At 42.7% G+C, this 10,412-nt stretch overlaps 2 protein-coding genes across 5 annotated transcripts in view; one reads left to right on the top strand and one right to left on the bottom strand.

Moving 5' to 3' along the window:
* Positions 1 to 2,545: 2,545 nt before the first annotated feature.
* On the bottom strand, positions 2,546 to 8,614 carry purg (purine-rich element binding protein G). Of its 2 annotated transcripts, none has more exons than XM_063210446.1 (2): positions 8,219 to 8,614; positions 2,546 to 5,907 (listed from the first exon to the last, which is right to left on the bottom strand). In XM_063210446.1, exon 2 carries the CDS (start codon positions 5,218 to 5,220, stop codon positions 4,204 to 4,206), a length of 1,017 nt encoding a protein of 338 aa, XP_063066516.1. In that variant the 5' UTR covers positions 5,221 to 5,907; positions 8,219 to 8,614; the 3' UTR covers positions 2,546 to 4,203. The 2 variants fall into 2 exon arrangements, with proteins under 2 accessions (XP_063066516.1, XP_063066517.1); XM_063210447.1 differs by lacking the exon at positions 8,219 to 8,614 and adding an exon at positions 6,196 to 6,421.
* Positions 6,430 to 10,412, top strand: part of wrn (WRN RecQ like helicase) — a 64,490-nt gene continuing 60,507 nt past the window's right edge. For 2 of the 3 annotated variants that reach the window (XM_063210445.1, XM_063210443.1), the window contains exons 1-5: positions 6,430 to 7,656; positions 8,111 to 8,188; positions 8,784 to 8,899; positions 9,127 to 9,272; positions 10,234 to 10,382. In XM_063210445.1, the coding sequence (XP_063066515.1) occupies positions 8,120 to 8,188; positions 8,784 to 8,899; positions 9,127 to 9,272; positions 10,234 to 10,382 (480 nt within the window). In that variant the 5' untranslated portion in view covers positions 6,430 to 7,656; positions 8,111 to 8,119. The remainder of the gene's footprint in view (positions 7,657 to 8,110; positions 8,189 to 8,783; positions 8,900 to 9,126; positions 9,273 to 10,233; positions 10,383 to 10,412) is intronic. The other variant, XM_063210444.1, reaches the window with a different exon arrangement.

Raw genomic sequence — 10,412 nt, 5'->3', positions numbered from 1 at the left:
CACATCCTTGATAGCCTTTAGAGAATCTGGTAACACGCACTGCTTTTTTTCAAAACCAAAACCTATATTTGTCTCGTCTGATAGTCGCCATTTTGATTTCGGCCAATGTGACCACTCTCAGAGGCTGGTCTACAACTACTTTTATATATTCTGTTCAATGCCCTGATTTAGCCTACTATCTAAACTTAAACAACAAAACTCCACCTATCGTTTATTTTTGATGACTAAATAAGAATATATATAGATTTTTTTTCTCTTAGCTTCACAGAGCTTCAACACCCATGCCTTTTGAGTAACCCACTGGTACTTGAAAATGCTAATGTAGCAGTCTGGTCTACTGAAGAACACATAACTACTGGAGCAGCCCTTATTACAAAAATAAGTATGCACAGCCATAATAAAAAATTGCACCCGTGGCCTGTCTTTTTGAAGACAAGCCTCTATTTTGGATGTATATAGGTGTTTCTTTTTTTCCTTCCTCTATGGGAACTAAGTTAATAAATTCCACTTTGTCCCCTACTGCCATTTTCTGTCTTTCTGAAATTAAAAAGACGCTCATAGCACCATGGAATCAGTCAGCACGCCTTGCGTTGCTGCTAATATTTAATATAATATAATATAATATAATTTACTTGGCAATACGAGTTGTTCTGTGTTGATATTGGACATGTGGCCTGGCCAACAAAGAACAGGATTGTCGTAGTTAAGTTAGTGTTTTAGCGGGCTTCAGATGGCACCCTCTATATACATTTTACAAATGAAAGTCACAAAATATGGAGGAAAAAGTGCTGTTAAAAGTGCTGCTATGGGAAGTGCTGTCCAACCTCTGGCCGTTGAGATTTCAATTTATAGCATATTAAATATTTGAGGTGCAAAAATGTCATGGATTTCGCTAACATGGGCATGGCTTGTGGGCATATGCTGTACAGCACAAATGCAGTACTTTTGAAATAGATTGGTGAAATAATGTATAGATCAATTAGGGGGGGGGGGGAAACCTAAGACAGTATACAATCGTAAAAATACAAAATATTACATGATGTTTTAAGTAGAAGCCCTCTTTTAACAATAGAAGCATTATATGATTACGTCTCAGACACACAGCAAACTAGTCAGTGTATGCAACACGTCATCTCTACAAAGGCTGATAATATCAACATTAGAATGAATGTAAATAAGTACATTTTCTCTGACATCTGGGGAGATTTTTGTGCTTTGAAAGGGGCTGCAATGGAGTTTGGCGCCTGTATTTTCATTGCGCGTATATATTTGTTGATTATATCTAAAAAAAAAAACAATTGAAACAAATGAATAAGAATCTACCACACGCTTCCTCTGTGACCTCACAAGCTTATCTTGTGCTTCTTGTACAACTGTTGTCCACATGGTAATTGAGTTGATGACTACAGACAGTATTGCCAGATGTGATATGATAATTATCAAATTTGTATCATAACTTTGTCTTCTGTACGATCAATGATGTGAAAAAAAGTTTTCATTCAGTTGCCTTTAAACCAAAAACGGTTATTTTGAGGTTTGGGTATGATAGTTCAACATTTTCCATCTGGCAACACTGACTACAAGCAATGAGGCTGTCAAAACATGAACTCTTACCAGAAGCTATAACAGAGCTGCATTCAAAGTATGTGGAGCAACCTGTAGCATAGCTGTCTGCTCCTAGCTCGACTTTTGCCAGGTGGATGAATGCAGGCAGATACACACAAAGGGCACTCTTTGTTTACGTCATCACATTATTTTTTGTTGTTTTCAAAACCAAATTGGAAACCCACTTGGCCTGCACATTGCTGTGTGACAAAGTTATATTTAACTGTAAAGGTGACAAGAGGTTGCTGAGTTGAGGTTAATATGTGTTTCATACGCGTAATAAATCTGTTTTTACATGACAGATGCAATCGATGCTACGAACGACATAATCAGCAGAGAGGTGAACTGCTAATGCATTGCTCTGTAGAACTGAGGACAGAGGGTAAAATGCAATGCCCTTTAACAACACACGACTGAAAGCACTGAAGCCCTTCACATAATCTAACATCAGGTTGAGGGGTCCTGTGTATTGTCATCTTTACTGTACATACTGTAGCTCTATGGTGATGTGTATAGATGAACCACTACTAAGCCCACTCATGGAAAATAACACATTTTCCGTCGTTTCGTAGACTGTGTTCAATCATTGTGTTGCCTGTTCATTCCCAATGAAAAGTAAAATGAATGTATATGAAGACTGGGATTCTGTGAATGTGTGTATGTGTGTGCGTTTATCTATCTCTTGGTGTGTGTGTGTGTGTGTGTGTGTGTGTGTGTGAGAGAGAGAGAGAGAGAGAGAGAGAGAGAGAGAGAGAGAGAGAGAGAGAGAGAGAGAGAGAGAGTGTGTGTGTGTGTGTGTGTGTGTGTCAGTGTGTGTGTGTATGTGTTGGTTTTGCAGGTATGCTTCTTTTACTAATAAAGCTCTTGATATCCATCCATGTTATAGTGTATGTCTTACATACAGTACATACATAACAAACCATGTTAAAAGTCAAATTAAAAACGAGCATTCTTTTGAAATTCATAAAACTACGGGGCCTTGCAGTCATTGGGTTTCGTCACTTAAAAAAAATAAAAAAATAAAATGAATAAGATCGGGCGAAAAATGTGATCGTTGGACGACATACTGTAGTAGGGAACAGAACAACTGTCACTCCCAAAACCTTGTGGACAAATCAGCCCACACAAACCTTCTCAATCAGAGTAATTGTATAATGCCCTCCAGGATTGGTTTAAGCACTGTAAATCCCCCTTGCGTTGCATGTGGTGCCCCACTAACATACCAGTAACCTGGTGGGAAGGCTTTGTGTCGCTGTTGCCTCGATGGTGTCATGATGCTGTTACATGGGAGAACATTTGCTTTTTGGGAGAGTATAAAAATTAAAATATGAGGGCCTACGATCTTATGCAACAAAAGTATGTCACAGCAACCTTGAAAAAGGTTAATAGTTTACTACAGATCAGCAATTTGGTGTTGCTTAAATTAAACTGCATGTGTATGGATCATGCTTTGGCATGATTTTAAACAGACAGGTAGGTTAAATGTTGTGAGTATTTGTTTTTTCAGTCATTGGCTTTTCAGCTAAATTGAGAGAATGGGCAAATATTCCCCCATCTCAAACATTGCACATGAGTTTGCCAACTATGTTTTAACCCCACCCTCACCCTCACCCTCCCCAACCCTTCAAGCCCACCCATCCCAAACCGACCACCAAACCAAACAGCCGTCCTGTACATTTAGACAGTTTCCACAGCCAAATAAATTGTCATGGCTTTTTAAGGGGCAAACAAAAGAAATCACATTGCTTTTTCAAGTCACCAAATTGTATAGTATAAGAAGAAGGCTTTGCGATGTTTAGTCGAGGGAGACGCACGTCATGCCACCAAAAGCAGATTTTTAAGGCTATAAAAGACAGACTATGTTCATCTCATCAGTAGTGTTCACATACTTACGTATGGTGTGCCAGCCTGTTTCTAACCCCCCATAAACTACCTCTGGCCTGCAGGTCTCTATCGTTTGAAATAGCAGCAGAGTGACAAAAGGCATATAGATTTCACCACTGACCAACCAACCTTCCTCTTTACATCGACATCTGCTCATTATTACTGTGTCATTCTCCTATTTGCTATATATCGCAAGGGCTGGGTGCCCGCCTGCCTGCTGTGACCTAAGTTGAACTTGTTGGCTTGGTTGGCATGATGCACGAGCATCCGCATGGGGCAGTCTATCCCAGTTTTATAACGCCAACCTTGGCACTCTGTGTATCCATATCACTGCTACTAGTGATGGTTGCAGAATAATACACGTTTGCCCTGACACCATCAGTGCCTATATGTTATTTTAATAGCTAGGCCTAATCAATGTGACTGCATGGGGGCATTTTCTTCGTTTCTTTTCTGAGGTAATGTTACCCACTGTGTGAAATATTCTCTGCTCCAATGTGTGCCCAGATCCCTGCATCATGGTCTGGGTCATTTTAAGTCTGGGAGGTTTACCCTGTGGGGGCTTGCTCATTCAGATACACTTTAAACTGACCTACAGGCTAAAATAAGTCTAAAATAACAGTTTTATACAGTACAGATTGAGAGGTAAATCATGTGAAAAGAGATATTGTATAAACTAGAGGTTAATGTGTGATGTCAGCGACCTCCGTCGACTCAATCCTCTTGTTCTTCACTGTCCGCGTGAGCTTCAGTCCTCTTCTCTTTGTGACACGTGAAAATCCGCCGCATCTCCTCCTCGTACCTAATGAAGTTCTCTCCAAACCTGGCCCAGGCTTTCAACGGCACGGTGATGGTGTTACGGTATGGCTGTCGGACCTCGCTGATCTTTAGAAACACCCCGTACCTGTTGGAGCCGACGTCGAAATAGAAGCGCTTGTTGTCAACCCGGAAAGATGCCGCCTCTGGAAGCTCGGGGGACTCTTCGTGGTTCCTGGCAACCCTGCTACGCTCATCCGTCTCCTCGTCGCCGTAGTCCTCTATCAGCTGAGAGAGGGCATCTCTGAACTCGATGAGCCCTTGCGCTGGCAGAACTATAGTCTGTTCCATCCCTTGCCCGTAGTATCCCATGGTGCCATGGCCTCTGCTGACAATCTGACGGATGCGCAGAAACCGGCCCCGTTGGTTCTCCTTCAGGTCCAGATAGTACTTGCGGTTCTCTCGCTCAATTAATTCACTTTTCAGAACGCGGTGCGTGTGCTCCTCGGTGGACGCTGCTGAGCCAGTGGGAGACAATGGCAGTGGGTGATCCTGCTGCCTTCTCCGGGGATCATGTGCACGGCTCTGCCCGTTGCTCTGCTCCTCTGGTCGTGGCACCTGGCCACCGCGCAGCCCAATGTGCGCGTAATAATCTATGAAGTCTCCAAGGCAGTACCTCAGGTCGGGTGCCATGGACATGGAGAGCGTCAGTTTGCTCTTTCGGATGTTATCATGTCTACCTCTCCCAATCCAGACCTCGGCAATTTTGAGGAATCGCCCCCGTGCGCTCTGCTTCACATCCAAATAAAAGCGCTTCTTCTGAATGTCGACTCGCTTTGAGGCAAGCTCTTGAATGTCTATGCCCTGCTGCTGACTGCCAGGGTGAATGTACTGCTGTGGTGGATATGCGCCTCGAGGAGAGGAATCTGATGTAATCCGTAGTCTGCCCCTTTCCATCCCTCTCGTATCAGCCATTGTAACTCAAATTATACCACCAGCGAGCAGAAGACGAGACGTATTCCTCCCCATTTCCATCCAGTATCGAGCTGTCGATTCGGTGCACATTCAATTATTCAGCTTGCCATCTTAAGCTTCGCGACAAGTTTGAAAGATACCTCGATTGACCTGAAAATGGCAGCTACTACCCGGCTACCAGAGGCATCAGCTGATCAAAGCCACTGTCCTGAAATAAAGGTCAAGCGCAGTCCTGGACTTCACACCGAATCTCAAGCATAGTAATTTAGCTTTGGTTATTTTTTCCCGTTTGCAATGAACTGACAATTATCCCTGCAAGGCGGATGAAAGAAGCCAGAGAAAATTCATCCAATACTGGGTCTCTTTAGAGGGCGCTGCTTCTATGAAGCGCAGAATGAACTCAATGACCCACTCCCCCTCCCTTCCGATAAAACTCGGTTTTTAAAGGGACGGGATGCAGGTTTGCGCTCAGCACCGACTCCCATTAGATGCTGATCTTATTGCTTTAAATTGCACTCGCTAAGCATGGACACCACGCTTTGTCTTTTCCGTTTCAATCGCAGCTCCACGGGCAGGCAGGGGTGCATTTACCTCAGATGACTTTTTGGGCTACGGGAACCATGCACATCGACCGGAGTATTCTCTTGCAGGCTTTACACACACAGGGCAGCTGTTACTGGAGAGCATCTTGAAATGAAATGAAATAGCCCAAAGTCACTAGATGCATGCAGGCAGTTTTTCAGTATTTTTCCTGCAAATGTTCACGCCTGTGCCACATCAATTTTGCAATACTGTTGACATTCGTGATATTTATAAAAATAATTCAATATGAAGCCTGTGACATATTTAAAACGAGAATCCAAGCTGATTTCAGCATTTTACAATACCTTGTGGAATTCAAAGTCATTCTGGCAAAGCCAACAACAGCCCACAAGAACATTGAGGCTGAAAGAAAGCTCATTTTTGGAGACTGACCTGGTCTTGCATAGTTCTTACTCTCTTGAGACGCAGCCCCGTACTCTGCTTATGTGGCACTGGTACAAACCAAGAGGAAACCTGCTTACAATATCAAATTGTCATTTTTGGTGAGCACAGATCCCATGTGATAGTCTTAATAGTTTGGACAATGACAGTTAATATAGCCTATAGATTGTTGGCCTATATAATGTAATGTTACTATAGGCTATAGGACCTCCACAATCAGTGACTATTGTGAAAATTGTTTTTTTTTCTTTGTTTCAGACATGAGATGTTGTGGAACTCCCTCTTCCCTCCACATGCATGGATTGCAGGCTACAGCATCCTTTTCTGCTTGTCCTCACCCTACCCTGCCTAAAATAAATATGCAACATGCAATGCCAGCAAATCAGTAATTGCACTGTGCACTGATGTAACACTCTGATCTATCATTTTTAATTAGGACATAGCCAACTTACAATTATCTTGTATTCATGTCATTCATGATATCTATCACTTTTCCTAACATAACGCATGATGTTGTACACTAATTGTATGTGCATTTATCAGCTTCCATCCGTTACACATTGTGTGTAACATCGGTTATATTTCCCATGCACTGTCTGGCACTGAGGTGTCTGACGATGGAGCTGTACAAAATGACAACCCAGTGGCGCAGTGATGTCAGGATGCACTCAATGAACCTGATACGCGTGGCCAGCTTATTGGCTCTAGTGGCCAAGGGATTGATTTGAAACGGGGGATACCAGATTTTCTGTGTCGTGTCAAATTGTGTGCGTAAATCTCTCCAGTGATGCCCCTGCAATTCTTGCTCACATGTGCAACGACTGCCACTTGCAAATAAGTCACTATTGCAGACTCATAACAGGTTATCACTGCCTACAAGACGGACAAAGAAGGGAAGAAATCCACCTCCCTTGCATATGGTGCAAAGTGCAAACGTTAAAGGGAACGTACAGTATGCATCATCGCTCCTTCATCACCGTTCGAAATGGCACGCGTTGCGAGTTCATATTTGCGCGTTATAGCCCTCAATTTCGCAGCGATTTTGCCATCATGCCAAACGACTGTCCATCGGGCTATCTCTGCCTCGCATCGTAAAAGAGGCGATGGACTCCTTGCATACAACCCACATAAGCCAGGCTCAGAGCACAACAGATGAGAGACACTGTAATTGCATGCACACTGGCACACATTCATGACCGTCGACTGTAAGTGTGGTTCCCATGCCCATCCAAAAGATGGCGATATCACACCATTCTATACATCACGCGGTTGCAAAAGCGTAAACAAAGTAATACGCATGGAAGATGGCGGGAGTGTCAGTGTGCCATAACTCCGTGGTGAAATTTTAACATTGTGGATATTCCTGCGTTCGCATGCATGTGACTAAATCCAAACAACGTTGTTTATGTGAAATGCCGATCACGTGCAGTCCCTTCTAGAGACGCAATGTAGGTAAGTCGGCTGGTAGCCTAGCCTACTGACATTACCTAAACGCGGATGTGCCATTCACTGACAGAATGTTGGATAGCTATCGGTAAAAGAACTGACACTTAACCCGAACTTTTTATAAGAGCTCTACGCCTGAAACGGGACATACAGTAGGCATGTAGTGCACTGAACACGTGACACGGAACTAGAATGAGGCCATTAAAGTTTAGCCAACTAATTATTTGTTTTATCGCATATTTTCATTATCACAGTGTTATACAATTAATATAAAATAGGCTAAATTACGCGTAAATTGGTGCAGATAAACGCAGCTAAGCGAAATGTATTACTTTTGAACACTACCGATATGCCGCCAACTAGTGTACTTGAGAGTGTATTGCTTGTATGTGTGCGTGTTTCTAAGTGAAAGGCAAACCCAAACTATTTCTTATAAGTTTGTTTGTACCTTTCTGCATAGAATCTCACCATGTCTGACAGGGCATTACCAGAATGGATGTCAAGTGTGCAGAACTCTCACAAGGAATCAAATAAGCAGGTAGGCGTAGAGAGAGACAGGTGAACTTACACTCGTCGTCACAAGTTCTTCCTCTTTTTTACTCCAACTAGTTGTTTTTACAGTGTGTCCTGTGTCCATTTCGTCGAATGTATTTCACTTTTCTTGTCCATTCCAATCCAATTGTCGTAGTTTGTCGTCTGTACAAAGTAGATCCCACGAAGGACAAATCAGTCTTTGTCTTAAAACTGGACGAGCGAGGTGTGTTCTTCTCGTCGAGGGAGTAGGTGGAACGGGATTTGCATGATGTTTACGCACGTGTGGCGCGCGCAGAAGACACATTTAAATGAACCCAAAACACAGTTGTGAGAGACCGCCACCTACTCATAATGCCCACGTTGCCCCATATAATTGTAACACTTCCTTCTAATTCTATAGGCCTACATCAATCACATTTCTTTATCTCAAGAAACACCAGTAGCCTAGTAAACAAGAACAGTAAGTGGTTCTTGCAGGGTAAAATCCACTTAGTCTCTGCGCATTAGTAACATTTTGTGATGAAAGCCACCAATTGGGCTATAGGTATTGTCGTTTCGAAAGTCAAAATTGAAGTGAACATGAATTTGTGTTTTTATAGTCCGGTCCTTTGAAGAAGAATGTGCTCGAACCAGACTTGCCATACCTGGAATTTGCTGGCACCATCATATACAGCCATGAGAAGAATGACTGTTCATTTCTTTCAGAGGATTTAAGGTGTTATGAGTTCTTGTACTTTTTATTTTTCCATGTACTTTTTGCCCCCTTTTAAAATATTGCCATGTAATTTTCTCTATATCTTACTAGGCCTACTGTAAATGTTGTTAATGTAATATCAAATCTAAGTTCGGGTACAAGTAAAAGTAATCTATTCTTCTAATCTAATGATGGTGATGGTACAGTAAATTAAGGGTGAGATACACCTTGACTTTTTGTGGCTGCAGGTTGAGCCTGCCTCCTGGCTCTGCAGTAGGCTTCGATCTGGAATGGCCTCCGTCCTTCACCAAGGGCAAGACCAAGAAGGTGGCCATGGTCCAGATGTGTGCCTCCCAGGACAAGTGTTATCTGTTTCACGTGTCCTCCATGACAGGTTAGTCTCGCTTAGTGTTTCTCAACGGGGGCGCTACAGACCCCCGGGGGGGCGTCGAGGAGCCCTAGGGGGATGTTGAGAAGGATACAGCTGAGTGGGGGCGGCGCTTGGTTCCCATTGGGGGCCATTGGTCTATTTTATTTTTCAATTCTAAGGGGGACGTTGGCAGGCTGATGATGAGGTCAGCGGGGCGTTGGGAGTCTTTAGGTGAGGTCAAGGGGGCGTTTGTTCAAAAAAGGTTGAGAACCACTAGTCTAGCTTACCTCCAAAGACTTTCAATATGGTAATCAAGATCATTCTCCATTCATTCTCCTAATGTCGTGGTCTGCTAAAGGGACATGGCTGCCATAGGATTGCATCTTAGAACCTAATGTCACACGGATTCTGGAAGAAACTCTGTGTCAATCTCTACCTTATACATCTCAATCGTCTAGCTAGCCTACTGCCATTAATTCCTGCAGTCGGCGTCAAGCCACTTCTTGGGGAAACCAATTTCACTGATTCATTCATTGGTTGAAGTCATAGACTGTGTATTGATGATATGATATACAGTACGATTGTGTTATTGTATACAGTCTATGGTTGAAGTACTGAACTCAGTGAATGCGCCTGGTGTTGTTGTTAGGAATAAGTTTTGTGTTCAATTCTCTCATATGGTGCAATGAGGATCCGTACGTTTAATTTGAAAGAAGGCACAGTAGACCTCATAAGTGATGGAAATAAATGTCAGTAAGTGTGGTATTACACATGGTTATTTGGCCAAGTTAAGACTAAGTTGTAATTACACTGCTACAATGAGCGAAGCTTATACTGGTATGTATTAAAAACTTAATAAAGAGCATGCCATCTTTTTATAGTCTAAACTATGTATTAACATGTATAAACAGTATGTCTTAGTACTGAATTTCATTGTGTTGTGTTGCCTTGGCTTAGAAGACTGTGTGTTATTTTTTGCTCCCAGGATTTCCCTCCGGCCTAAAAATGCTTTTGGAGGACGAGACGATTAAGAAGGTCGGCGTGGGAATTGATGGAGACAAATGGAAGCTGATGGCCGATTTTGACATCAAACTCAAGAACTGTGTGGAGCTTTCAGATCTGGCTAACGAAAAGGTTGGGCTCTCAATGTTTTGGATTTGGCAA

This window comes from Engraulis encrasicolus, chromosome 11, assembly GCF_034702125.1.
Source record: "Engraulis encrasicolus isolate BLACKSEA-1 chromosome 11, IST_EnEncr_1.0, whole genome shotgun sequence".
Classification (NCBI taxonomy): Eukaryota; Metazoa; Chordata; class Actinopteri; order Clupeiformes; family Engraulidae; genus Engraulis; species Engraulis encrasicolus.
This window is presented reverse-complemented; position numbering and strand designations above follow the sequence as displayed.

What these genes read in the sequence shown, in the direction of transcription:
- purg (XM_063210446.1), bottom strand. Translation starts at nt 5,220, where the DNA reads ATGGCTGATACGAGAGGGATGGAAAGGGGCAGACTACGGATTACATCA.